At 33.9% G+C, this 13,995-nt stretch overlaps 2 protein-coding genes across 4 annotated transcripts; both read right to left on the bottom strand.

The window, feature by feature from the left end:
* Window positions 1–139: 139 nt before the first annotated feature.
* On the bottom strand, window positions 140–13,757 carry CD98hc (CD98 heavy chain). 3 transcript variants are annotated; one of them, XM_085189126.1, is made up of 13 exons: window positions 13,616–13,738; window positions 9,018–9,141; window positions 7,054–7,244; window positions 5,623–5,798; window positions 4,365–4,565; window positions 3,835–3,991; window positions 3,284–3,453; window positions 2,723–2,916; window positions 2,155–2,330; window positions 1,644–1,757; window positions 1,070–1,188; window positions 629–769; window positions 140–364 (listed from the first exon to the last, which is right to left on the bottom strand). In XM_085189126.1, exons 3-13 carry the CDS (start codon window positions 7,126–7,128, stop codon window positions 262–264), a joined length of 1,626 nt encoding a protein of 541 aa, XP_085045252.1. In that variant the 5' UTR covers window positions 7,129–7,244; window positions 9,018–9,141; window positions 13,616–13,738; the 3' UTR covers window positions 140–261. The 3 variants fall into 3 exon arrangements, with proteins under 3 accessions (XP_085045252.1, XP_085045250.1, XP_085045251.1); XM_085189124.1 differs by lacking the exon at window positions 9,018–9,141 and having other exon boundaries at window positions 13,616–13,757; XM_085189125.1 differs by lacking the exon at window positions 13,616–13,738 and having other exon boundaries at window positions 8,969–9,056.
* LOC146536637 (uncharacterized) lies at window positions 11,722–13,754 on the bottom strand. Its single transcript, XM_085189129.1, has 2 exons — window positions 13,616–13,754; window positions 11,722–12,724 (listed from the first exon to the last, which is right to left on the bottom strand). The coding sequence occupies exon 2, from the start codon at window positions 12,684–12,686 to the stop codon at window positions 12,042–12,044; it is 645 nt and encodes a 214-aa protein (XP_085045255.1). The 5' UTR covers window positions 12,687–12,724; window positions 13,616–13,754; the 3' UTR covers window positions 11,722–12,041.
* Window positions 13,758–13,995: the final 238 nt, after the last annotated feature.

Genomic DNA, 13,995 nt, shown 5'->3' with positions numbered 1-13,995 from the left:
GAATCCTAATTTCCTCGATTTTAATCGAATCTACAACCTTAAAGATAAAACAATTCTTAACTAAATTAGTTATTATCGAACTTTAACTTCATGCATCTTCCTTTATATTATAAGGTTTCAGAAATAAAATTCCCAAACATACTTGCAAGCCAATATATTTCAAACGAACAAAGTAAATGCAAAGCAAAGTGCCAATATATGGCGAAGCTTATAGCTCAAGAGTTGTGCTATTTTCTGTCAAATAACTATGTTGTTTGAGTCTCATTCCTCCTTCGCGGCGCTCTTGGGCACGTACGAGAGTATAATGGAGGACTTGGGAGGTACGAGCACGTCGTTGGAGTCTACCGCCAAGTTGGTTGTGTAGCTGGAAATAAATAGGTTAGTTGAAATTTTAATTTATTATTATAAATATAATATATATATATATATATTTTGTTAATTGTCAAAATATTTTGTAAAATAGCAAGAGCAACTTTCGTTAGAACTTATAAATGAAAAAATAGGTTATCAATAAGACTGTTTTTTCTCTTTTCAATTTGATAATGTTTTAATTTCTTTCAAGAATACTTTTTCTCTAACGTGTAATTTATATAAACTAAATCTTAGTTGTCTAGTAGTTTACACTCACTTAGTATACAGATGCACGTGTCGCGACACGCGGTGCACGGAGAGCGCGGCGGGGAGCCACGCGAGGCGCGAGAGGTCCGCGCGCGCCTCCTCCGCACCGGCGTTGTACACCGCCACATAACCAGTGTGACCGCGCTTTAGCCTGGCGAAGAAACAATTAATTTTGGTTATATTTTTAAGTGTATTAAACAAAATGTACTTTCTTGAATATGTGTGTGTAAACATAAAATTACAATATGAATGAAAAATCGGAAGTTTGTCCCCATACATATTTAATTTATTATATCTCATCTTATCAACAATAAAATACTTTAAACCAGATAAAAATAATATAGAAATTACAAAACACTAAATAATATAATATCCTACATCTTGTTTTCTACTCATTAATAGTTTTTTTAACCAAAACAATAATAAGCTTCATATAAAAACAAAAACTCACCTAGCGCAGGCCAGTACTAAATCTGAAGAGTTCCGCACGGGCACAGCCGCGAAGGCGTACTGTCCGTGCTGGATGCTGGCGTCCTCGCGGAGTGCCACCGCGTGCGAGAGGGATTCACTCTGGAAAATTTATTATTTTTTTCAGTTTTTAAAATATTATTTTTTAGGCACGAAAAATACTTTTTTAGGAAACATTAAAATTTTATCCTTGCATGATTTGAACCTGCGCCTCTTGAAAACTACCAAGTACTTCTTTTTCAGCTTCACGCTGTATCCCGCACACAGCGGGATGCGACCTAGTGTTAAGACACTGTGTTTCCGCCGAATTTTGGAGCCTTTGCGTGGCGGAACTCTATGCCGCGCTTTGCCTCGACACCAGAGCAAAATATAAATTAAATAAATATTTCATTTCCTCGAGTGAGGATCGAACCTACAACCTTCACGTTACAGTCACGTTATATAATAATACAGAAAGTGTTAAGATTAAGAGGTTTATTTTACATAATAAATAAATATTTTTCTTTATTTCATTTTTAAGTTCAGAAAACACAGACTTTAAATATTTGTTTACTCACCACAGTAGTTTCATTGTCCTGTTTGACAATCTGTCTGACGTCGAGTACGGGCGCGGCCGGTAGCAGCATGGAGAAGGCCGCTAGTTCGCCTTCCTCGTCACCCTCGTCTAATAACTGAAAATTAAATAAAATATATTTTATTTATTAATATATATATTGAAAATGGGAATCGACTCTAAACTCACCCAGACGGCCTCAAAAAAGTATATCTTTTAAAATATTTTCATTTTCTTGCTGTTGTCAGTCATACGTACGGCATCAAACCCACCACTCCAACGAATTTTCATCTCTCTGCCTTCCCACTTATATTTCAGAAATAAACGAATGTTTTGCTTACAGTACGATCGTGGCCGCCCAGTAATTAGGCTTTCTAAAATCTCTGTTATATAATTTCGGTAGAAAATAATCAAAAATAAAAAATGAAATCTGCACAACCATCTTCAGCTAACTTCAGGGCGGCCACAACTCGTCGACCGTACTGTACTTAATCTATCTATCTAGTACACTATACCTGTAAAGCAGGCCACTTATCAATCATAGCCTGTATCTTCCCTACGATGGTAGGGAGTTCAACGCCGTGTAAGGACAAGGGCGCGGCTGACGCGGGGCGCAACGAGGTTAAATTACGCTGTAGCAGGAACAGTTCAGGCCGACCGCCGGCTTCTGATATCGTGAATACTGTTTGTTCTGTAAGTAATTTTTTTAAGATGTTAATAATAGTTTTGTTTACGCGAATTTTAAGTCATTTAACAATTATTTACAATATTACAAGATAAAGATTAGTTCAATAAAATGGACGTGTTTTTCTCAAAATGGAAATGTTTAAAACTTTAAAAAATTGCAATAACTAGTTAAGATATAATAGTATTTTATCATAAAAGAAATGTATCTAAATTAGAAAATCATTATACTTTCATTGACTCTTTCCAGTTAGTCATTCATTCAAGAAACAAACAAAACATTGTAAACAACATTACTAAAGGACCCATCCCCATCAAAGAATAATAGACGTGCTATTTGTTGTAGCTCTCATCAGTAAGCTTACTGGCGTGTTAACTCTTAAGACTAGCATCTCTTACCAGCAGGCTTAGCAGTTGCAACCAAATGCGACCAGTGAGCCAACAGTTGGTCTAGCTGGGGCTGGTCGCTGGTGTACTGGCGCTTCCAGTAGGCTCGCTGCGTGTGGTCGGCCCCGGGGTCACTGCCCGCGCCCACGTGGGGGGTCTCGTTGGGCAGGGACGAGTTCACTAGTAAGTCGCGTGCGTTTTGCAACCTGGGTTTGGGGAAAATATTTTAATTTTTAATGAGAAAGATGATAAAAAAATATATTTTTTATTAAGAGAAACAATGATATTAATAAATAAATGGTTATACAAATTATATTTCATTTGTTAATCAAATATAATTCTTGGCCAAAGGGCATCATGGCTCAGTAAAACAGCATCACAATGCATACTCGATGGTCACGCGTCCCCATTCAGTGATTAATTATGTTCATTTCTCCATTCTTCTTCTTCTTTCTTCCATCTGATCTTTCAACACCAAAAAACCGAAACCTTGACACTAGCTATATGTCCAACTTGCTATATGCGGGATACAGCGTGATACTGTAAAAAAATGCAATCAAAAATTAATCTCACCTAATCCCATCAGCTCCAGCGTCCATCCACACCTTGAGAACAGCGTCAAATTGTTTAACAACCTCAGGGTTGTGGAAGTTCAGGTCAGGTTGGTCTTCCTTGAAGTGGTGAAGGTAGAACTCCTTGCGCTTGTCGCTGTAGCTCCACATTGGTGTGTTTAGGTTCGATACCTGGAGTATTTTAGGCTATTCAATATTATTTTTTTTCATATTTTTTTCTTCATTAACGTAAAAGTTAACTTAAAAAAAATTTAAAAAATATTAAATGAATGTTTAACAAAAATATAAGAAATTTCCTAATTATATTATTGCTATTATATATGTCTATACAGACTACTTAACTGGCTATCTCAAGTAGTAACTAAATTTGTATACTCATCCAAATTTGACTTGAGCAACCACTCTATAAAGGGTAACCCTACCCAAGTAACCCCATTAAGGTTTTAAGTCCGAAAATTTATCTCAATAATGATACAAAAACATAATTATTCTATAATTTTGTAAACATATCACAAATCTTTGATACCTCAAAGTATTTTTTTATAATCTTACCCAATTATTAGGTGGTTTTGGCACAGATTTTTCGGGATCGAAGTCCTGACCCTTCGCCCAGATGAAGTAGTCATTGTATACCGATGATCTATTCTCACTGAGTTCAAACCACTTGTGAGTTTTGGATACGAAGTTTGCCGTGAGGTCTACGATCACTCTGGAAAAAAATAATAATATTAGCTTAGGTATTGCCAGTTTAGTATTTTTGATGGTAGAAATTCAAAATAAGTAAAAAAATGTATTAGTCTATTGGATGAAATACTCAAAATACTGCCACATGCTGTCTTATCATAGAAATGAAAATCAGTTATGACAAATGACAATCAGATACTATTCTATTTCTATTATATCACAATGGCCACAACAAAACTCAGATATTAAAAAAAAACAAAAATATGGTATGATGATAAAAACAAAATTTTCTTATGTAGAAGACATATTTCACGCATTAAATATTAATATTACACATAAAGGGAGATATAGATTATAAAATTGTCTAAAAAAATCTATTAAAATATCACTATACTCACTTGATACCCGCTTCCTTGGCCTTAGCAACGAGCTGCTTAAATTGATCGACGCATGAGGGGTCTTCCAACACTTCGTAAGTCTCCTTACAGGCGAAGGCAAACATGCCAGCCACTTGAGAACTCGCTAAATTATCCAATTCTGAAGACACCTCGGTGTAATCCTCTACAGATACCATATCTACTAGTGGGCCCTTTTCATACCTGTTTAAGTTACATTTTTTTATTATTTATAATATGTAAACCGAGTATTGGCATACATGGCAGGTGTAGAGAGCATAATGTTAACATTTTTCGTTGTCTCGTTTTTATCTAAGTATTTCAGTTATTTAGCATAAGAAGAGATATTTAGTGACAAAACTCTCTGTCTTTCAGGTCGTTCACCTTTCCTTTGGTTAAAAATTGAAAACATCGTCGCTCAAATCCCCACTTTATCCACTCTTCATTATTTATTTATTTGAAACGTTCAATTCCGCCATTCAACACGAAATGCCTCCAGAACTCGGCATAAAGTGGGAATCTCAAGAATCTTAATCGGAACGGAATACTTTAGCATTGGGTTTAAAGATTTCTTCTGTCCACCCTGCTATATACAGCGTAAAGACGAGTAATAGTCATTATTAAAAAATATATATTATCAATAATAAGGCAAAAATATATTTATATTTATCAATTAAATGATGATTGTACGGATAGAGTCGATGAAGTCAAAACACAGATAACCTTTAAGCGTGCGCATGCGCATGGGTATTTAATATGACTTTATTAAGTAGCGCGGAAAAGATACCATTTGAATTTATAATAACAAAAACAAAATGGTTTATATATTTTTTCCCGCCATTCTGTACAGTAACAAAAACAACTTTGTTTGATGTTCTGTGCAAACCAAGTATTATGTTCATTAGTAGGCCTAGCTGAACATTATCTAGTCAATTTTAGGGGAACACCTATAGCAATTTGAAATACAAACAATATTCGAAGTAAGTGTCCATTCCCACCCTCGCCGAATTCTGACATTGCGTGTTAAATGGCGGAATTCAACGCCGCGCATTGATAACCGAGACCAAAAGCCACTCGTTAGTGTCCTGCGCCAGGATTGGGATCCTTTTTCTTTGTTTTGCTTTACTTAAGGAAAGTGTTAAAAAACTTTGCGTTTCTTTATAACACCTAAAAAACAGTCTTCTTCAATACTTCACTTCCTCTACACTTTCATTTACATACAATTCCTTAAAAACTAACCAGAAACTAAACATTAACTCACCAAGTCCGCGGCGGTGGCGGCGAGCATTTCGGGGCCCGAATAATGATTGCGATAGCACCAGCCAACATACAGAACCAGAGAGCCCAGAACAAGATGAACATGAACCACCTGAGCCGCACCCAGAACGGATCCTCTGCGTACTTCATCAGTTCCTCCTTTGTGAGGCCCGTGAATTGCTATAAATATATATTTATTAATTAATTTTATTTTAAAATACGAATAAATTTCAAAGTAAATTGTTTTTCATTCTTTCACGCTATATTCCGGATATCCAGGATAGGCAAACGGAAACTAGTGTTAAGATTCTCCATTTCCGAGAACTCGCCTAATTTTCGAGACACTGCTTGGTGAGTCGCGGAACTCAACGCCGCTCTTTGTCTTATAACCAGAGCACAGGAATGAAAATAATTTATTAAATAGAGTGGGAATCGAATTATTTGAATTGTCTCCTAAATGTTTTACAGACAGTATAAGATAGTGTTATCAACAAATTTAGGTCATTATTTATTATTTTTACCCGTAATTACTTATGTTTTACCCTTAATATTAATATCTTCAACTGATATAAATATTTGTTCCCATTTACGATAACAACATTGAAAGCAAAATATATTTTTTATTTAACGAAGAAATGTAACGGGATTCGAACTCCCACCTCATGGAAACCGACCGAAACCAATTGAGTTCTAATCAAGCTATTTCAAAACTCTTATACCTTTGTTACAACTTATTTTACGTCCTATGTTTCTTTTCCTAGTAAACAAAACTTAAAAAAAAATCTCGAATGAAATCTAAATCCACATCCTATATTTTAAGAGCATCTTAACCACTAAGCCACTAGGGTGTCATCGCATCTCACAATCTCTATGAATAATCGAATGAAACACACATCATCCAATAAACATTAGTGGTTATTGGTATTAGCAAAAGTTAACAGCGCGACTCGATGGCAAATCAAATTATGAGATACCATTAGAATGCACGCGTTACGTGATTAGAAAAAAAAACTAGCGGGTTTCACTGTAATTTTGTCTAGAGTGTATACTATTACTTTACCCATTACAGCCCGCGGCTACACGCGTTTTCACTTTCTTTTTTTTTTAATGTCCTACCCCATTTTTAACCATAAACTGTTACGACAATAAACTGCAGTATAGAATTATAAAATAGGTTTTTTTTTTGCAAGAAATACAGGTAATTGAAGCCATTATCGTAATTCTTCTAGTTGAGGATTTTTATATTTTACTTAAATTGTGTCCTTTAGAAAAAGATACAATGTGACAGAAATGTAATAATCTCTGTCAATAAGAAAAAAATAGAAAATTCCGTCCATCCGACACCACCCTATTCACAAAAAAAACTATATATATTTTTCTATATAAAATAACAAATCCTTAAATATTTTTTTTATATAAAACAATAAATCCTTACCCGTTTATTAGCATCTAGCTCGATCTTAGCGTCCCCATTCCTGTGGTCACCGACCACGTATTTAGCGTCTGCCATGTCCACGCGAGTCGTGATCTTCGCCTCGTCTTCCTTCTGAAGCAGCTTTTCTTCAGCGCCGTCAGATGATACCTTCTCCTTGGACTTGTGTAGACTAGCCTTGGAGGTCCGGAGTTCTGAAATATACCCAATATTAGATTTGGAGGTTTATGTTGAAATAAAATTGAAAAAAGCAGCTTCACTCTTTTTATCGTGTATCTTGGGAACCTAGTGTAAAGACACTCCGCACATTATCCGCTGTAATGATTAGAGGTTCTCGAAACATCTTTATTTAAAAGATATTTTCCGATCAGAATAGCATTTTTGCGGAAAGTGGGGACCGGTACGGTGTACAAAAAAAATATATTTATTATTATATTTATTACTACTAGTACCAATGAAGGATTATTTAAATTGTGTAATATGTCGTGATTTATTGATTGTCACGTTCGATCCCCAATTGACTGAGTAAAATCTATATATATATATATATATAAAATCGAAAGGTCACTCACTCATCACGAAATCTCAGAAACTACATTTGCTATTAATCTCAAATTTTGCATAGGAGTTATTTATAGGACGTAGGTCCTCTAAGACGGGAATTTACAATATTCGACTTCTAAGGGGTGGTTTTTGGGGTCGAAAGTTTGTATGAAACTTCGTTACTACAAATGCTAGGAGTCTCAAATCTTGCATAGACGTCACTAGGACGTAGTCATGGAGACAGAAATTAATAATAACATAGTTCACGCGGGAGAAACCGCGAGCGGGCCGCTAGTATTTAATATTTTCATTTCCACGCTAAACAAAAAAAATACATAAAATTTTTACATAATATAATTTGTCACTGTGAAACTATTGCTATTGTTGCTATCAGACAAAAGGAACTAGTAAAGCAAAAAATGTGAGCTGTGTCCATTTTCAATAGTCAGTATATTTTCAGACATTTTTAATGACGCTAATTAGAAGTAATATTGCAAAATAGTACTAAATACCGAATATTACAAATAAATGATAAATAAAATTGTAAACATGGACAGGTTGTCGGTTTGATTCCCACTCGAGGTAATGAAATATTTAATATTCTTTTCCTCGCTCTCTACTCTCGACCGGAGTGAAAAGCGAGGAAAAGAATAATCTCTCTGGACCGGAGTGTCTGGGCACTATGCTCCCAGGTGAACCTAAAAAATATTACAATTAAATACTATTTACTTACTATACCACTACTTATTAATAAAAAAAAACATAGCACCTTGGTTTCTGGCTTAATGATATTAGGTTAAATTTTATTATTTTCTATTAAACTGCCAAATCAACTATAACATAGCAACTAAACTAAATGATATAAACCATACAATATAAAAAATAGCATTTAATATACTTTAGCAGAAACGTCCTCCTACGTCCCCAACAAAAAGACACTCAATTAGGATATAAAGTTACACCATCAATTACAGTGTTAGTTCAATCAGTCTTAATGGAATAAAAACATGGGGTATAGAATAAAAAAATATATCTAATAACACTAATATCTCAAACATTCATATTATAAATAAAATTTCGTAGATAAAAATAAATTTCTTTTATTTTTTTCCGTCTTCTCGCTGCATCCCGCATGTAGCTGGGTAAGCAAAAGGAATTCTCCATTTACAGACTTTCCACCGAATTCTGAAGACACTGTCGCGTTTTGCCTATGCCACTAGAGCGGAGAAATTAAAATATAAAATATTCCATTCCCTCGAGTGGGAATTTAAACAACAACTTGTCCCGTTTAGTCTAGACTAGTCTACATATTATTTTTTAAACATAATTAGCATAATTTTAATCTAAAACTAGCTTTACTACGAAAGGCACTCACTAAGACGACTTCACACGACACCGTCACTGGCAATACTGATTTAACTTACTTATACATTATACTTCCAACTCTGGTGAGCAAAAAGAGATAAATAACTCTACATGTATGCAAGAAGTAAGAATGGAGAAGCATCAATTTGTCCTCTTATTTTTTAGTATCCGTATTTGTAGTACCTATATCAAAATTTTTATTGTAAAAACTTATAAGACAAATACATATTAGGCTAGGTGACATTTTTTAAAATTATTTAAATATAGACGTGAAGAAAGTTTCCCCATAATTTTACCTAATGATTTTAAACGTATGAAATCTAAGGAACGCTAGATTGAGGATGGCGATTGTAAGCGCGACGTTTGTGGGTTCAGTTCCCACTCGGAGAAATTAAATATTTAATATTGTCATTTCCTTCCGCGGCAAAGCGCGGCGATGAGTTACGCCAATCCGGAATTCTCTACAGAATTCGGAGATAAGTAGGAAATGAAGTGCCTTAACATTGGGTTTGAAGGTTTCCTCTAGTTACCTTAAAAGTCTATAACATAATGAAATTAGTAATAAGAAATAAAAATATTATTAAAAAAAAAAAATAATTCGCCTCTCTTGTACCACCCGGTAACCCGTAGAGCCACATTATACGGCATATCTCGTATGACAGGCATCACCAAAATTACAGTACCTCAAAAAACAAGTCTTGTTACTTTTTTGAAGTTTAAATTAAACCTTCCTGGAAGACGCCGAAGACGGACAGCACGCATTCCAACGGACAAAGCAAAAAAAGTAGTAGCTTAGCTCATTGCGAGGTCCCATTAAGATAAAGAAAAAGAGGAATGCTCGATGCAAGTAATTAGAGGGAATTATAGAACAAAAAAATACAAATGGCAGTTATTATTATTTGAAAAAAATTAAAGAAAAATTATGTTTATAAATTATTGTATTTTTTAAATCGTAATGGAAATTAGTATAGCTAATGAATAAAACAGAAATATGCCTTTTTTTTGTTAAGCATAGATAGCAATTTTGAGCTTAATTAAGTTAATACTGTAAATGTAACATCCTGCACATACTTTCAAGTATTTCATCATCATCATTCTACAACGAAAAAAATCTACTTCAGCTAAAAAACTAGGGCATCTTAACTTTAAAATAGTTATAATTAAAAGTTTCTCTAGCGATGTATAATTTCAAATCAATCAAAAATATAAATGAGAAGAACAGAGATAGTGAACCGTTAACCGTCTACCTACTTTAAAATTAAAAGAAAAAAACACATAACTTACAGAAAGTCCGTCCTCTCACTGCACTGATCTCGGGAATACTAACAGTTGATTGAAGAGTTACAGTAAGAAAGTAAACTTTTTTTTCTCATATCATTAAGTTTAAAGCTGGGAAATTTCAATGGGTCCCGTATCGCCATTACGTTACTAATTACTAATAAGGATAAAAACATATTTCAACAATATTTTCTTAAGGCACTAACATTCTCTACTTTCTGCCGATTTCTTGAGATATTGCGTGTTAAGTAGCGGACTCGACGTCGCTCCTCAACACCAGAGCCAAAGAAACGAAAATAAAATCTCATATATACAAATATCTCATTTCCACGACTGAGAATCGAACTCACAGTCTAATTTATATGTAAAATCACATCAAAATTAAGTAAGTCGTTTTATAAATTTGAAATAAATAAGCTTTTGAAAATAAACCACATTATAAATGCTTTCTTTGAAATCGACTTTGCAACCATCTTAAGCTTTCAGCACTGATCTCTAAAAACACGTTCGTTCAGTTCTTTCAAAGCTTCAACAGGAATGACGCAATAGTAGGGCAGATGTCGGTATACCGTGAACCAAAGGGGTTAAGTTTTAGTGAAAGGGGATGAATCTACAAAAGACCAAAGAAAAAAAGGAGAATTATAAATAATATGTAAGTAGAGTAAAATATTTTTATCATAGTGTTGTGCTTTTTTTATTTCTTTTTTTAACAGAGACAATGAATGTCTCTGGAAAAGAAGCTTTTTAAATCTTTTTTTAATAAATAAATCTAGTAATTAAAATTGAGTCCGTCGTGGTGCTGCGGCACAATGGTGTGACTATAGCGCGACGGTTGTGGGTTCGATCCCCACTCGAGGAAGTGAAATATTTATTTACGTTTATATCCATTTCTTCGCTCTGATATCGAGGCAAAGCGCGGCGTTGAGTTCTGCCACTCAACACGCAATGTCTCCGGAATTCGGCAGAAAGTGGGGAATGGAGTGTCTTAACACTAGGTGCCCTCTGCCTGTACCCTGTGCACACCGTGCTGTGTGCGTGATACAGCGTGAAGCTGATTTTTTTTGTTACGATAAGCTCCATATGTGATAAAAAAAGTACATAAATTTAATTTGTTATATTCACAAAAGAACATCTCATAAATTAATGTAACCATTAATAATATTGAAAAAAATATTTTTGTTGAGGATAGTCTACGTATCAAGGAAAGGTATAAAACCTTCCTTTATGGCTGGACCCACTGTACCTCTCTTCAGTTACCTTGGGCAATCAGCATTCTAATTTTTCATACGTATATAACCTTTAGTTATTTTCATTTGACAAAGTTGTTGACCACAAGGACAATGTTGTAGGTAATAAAATATTAGAAAGTGTTATTAGTTTATAGACTATAATTTTTAGAAGGTCATATAAACAAACATCTATCTATCTAATAATCTTTTGTAAATATGATATTAACATACATAGTACATATAAAAAAAACAAAAATTTATTTGATAATGAATAATTTTAATTGTAATATTATGTTACGTTAACAAATATATTTAATGGTAAATGTTTACTTGTCCCACCAGTCTATATAATAAAATAACTCAAATCACACTTTAATATGACTCTTGTTATCCTTCTTTTAGCAATACTCTTGTTGTCTAGATATAAAGTAGTAGCTAGCGAGAATCAAGTGTTAAGACACTCCACTTCTGACATTCTATCCAATTTTCAAGACATTGAACTTGAGAGCTTGAACCATTGCATCAACAGTCAGAGCTGCACCACTGCATCATGACAGCATCAAATGATGTCAGTAACTAGTCACTTTGGTTTGAATTTTCAAGGAATTGTTGAAATAATCTATTCCTTTCCCTTTGTATGGAGTTAGATTCTTCCACAATTTTAATTAACCTATCTAGTTTTTGTTCAATAACTTTTTGCCTGTCTCGCATTTCTGTAGTCACTTTTTTGAACTCTGCACTCCTTTTCCTAATAACTTTTCTTCTTTCTTCCTCATTTTTGTAATGAGATGACGATCCGTTTGCATGACTTTCTAAAAGTTTGGACGAAGATGACATTTCCACTTCCTTAGCAATCATCTCACTTATTTCATCATTTTTAACTTTACGCTCAATATCCACATGTAGTTGCCCATCAGGATTGTAAATTGACTCAAACAAATCAAAAAATGGCCACTTAAATACTGTCACACCAATTCTTTTCCTTCTCCGCAATAATCTTAGATAGGTCTGTTTTAAATTTCTAAATTTCTTATCACAGCTCTCCGCAGTTTTGTTGCCGATTGTATTCGCGATCTCTATCCAAACATCCTTCTTCCGTATGTGAGGGTTTCTGAATTTTTGAACATTTTCTAAATAAAGTGAAAGCATAGTGGCAGTGCTGTCATGGTCCCAGTGGTCCTCTGAGTCATCTGATATTTCACAGGTATTCTCCAGCTCCATGTAGTCTGAATTAACTACTATAAATTCGGTTTATATCGCTGAAAATAAAATCTTCCTTCAAGATCTTCTATTGAGGGTTATCATATAATTGATAACTTCCGTAATTTATATTCAACCAAAGAAGAAATTATGGAGCGATTGTGTTCTCCTTAGCCCCAATTGTCGTTTATAAGAACTTCCTGAGTTTAGTTATCGCCGTCTCACCGAGACGTCTCTTATCAAACAAATCTTTATGTTATCAAACGAAATATAAAATTATGTACAACTTAAATCCAAAATAAAGAATCGTCACAACTAAATGGCTTTTATATATTAATTTATTCAAATTGCTGTGAAAAAACGCAAATAATCTATTTTATTGCATCAGTCAGCCCGACTACAAAATGGCGCTGCTACTATTTCGGAACCGTCCAATGAAAGCGCTTTACAAGACGACCAAATTAAGTTGGCCGACAACCACTCTTACAAATTGAAATACACCATAATCGATGGTTTTTAATAAAAAACGCGAAAGGATAATTACTATTAATAAATTTAAATATTCTGAGGATAAGATATAGGGCTAATGGACAGGTAAATCATATAATTTACAGAAGTGTAATAGTCATAAATCTAGATGACATTTTAAATCGTCAGGGTTATAGATTTAATTTGACATTACGCTAAGCGCCTTTTTCCTTAATGTCAAGGTATCAGCTGATACTGCTGTTCTCATTTAAATATAAATGAACAAAGAACATTTATTATGCGTAATTTTCTGTAAGATAAAATGTTAAAACGTTTTTTTGATACATACGTTTATTCATGTTGTTGAATGAAAATGGATTTTATTTCATATTTTGCGTTCTATTTCATACTTATATGATATATTTGAGTGTAAAATAAACAGTATTGTTAGTCAAATTTCCATGTTTAATTAATTAATTTACCTGAATCTGATTCCGGGATAGGCCTGTAAGAGGCAAGGTTACTGTTGTCTGCATGTTGAGCCCCATCTATAATAAGATGGTTTTTCCGCGAGTCTGCCATCGTGAATTACTTTTAAACTAAACCAGTTTTCAATGAAAAGTACTTTCACTTAGTTTCAACAAGTTAAATTACAACAAAATTACTATAATTATCTTTCTCAGCAGATCGCCGTCTGCCAGCTGAATTAAGTGAATGTGAATGAAATGTTGACTTTAAATGAATGAACAAAACTTTACCACACCCAAGAAATCAATGCATAAGATGCGTTCAAAATATGTAAATATTATTTAAAAAAAAATGTAATACTAATAGGTATACTAAAATGTGAGGTACAATACTT

Source organism: Heliconius melpomene, chromosome 8 (genome assembly GCF_056956725.1).
Source record: "Heliconius melpomene rosina isolate 202511_hmr_F chromosome 8, ASM5695672v1, whole genome shotgun sequence".
In the NCBI taxonomy this organism is placed as follows: Eukaryota; Metazoa; Arthropoda; class Insecta; order Lepidoptera; family Nymphalidae; genus Heliconius; species Heliconius melpomene.
Note: the sequence above shows the minus strand (reverse complement) of the source record. Positions and strands in the feature narration are given on the sequence as shown.

Excerpts from the sequence above, each read along its gene's own strand:
- LOC146536637 (XM_085189129.1), bottom strand. The coding sequence starts at position 12,686 with ATGGAGCTGGAGAATACCTGTGAAATATCAGATGACTCAGAGGACCAC.
- CD98hc (XM_085189124.1), bottom strand. The coding sequence starts at position 13,715 with ATGGCAGACTCGCGGAAAAACCATCTTATTATAGATGGGGCTCAACAT. Across the intron at positions 1,758-2,154 it reads ATAAGTGGCCTGCTTTACAG|TTATTAGACGAGGGTGACGA; the intron begins GTATAGTGTACT and ends TTTAATTTTCAG. Across the intron at positions 365-628 it reads CACGTGCATCTGTATACTAA|CTACACAACCAACTTGGCGG; the intron begins GTGAGTGTAAAC and ends ATTTATTTCCAG.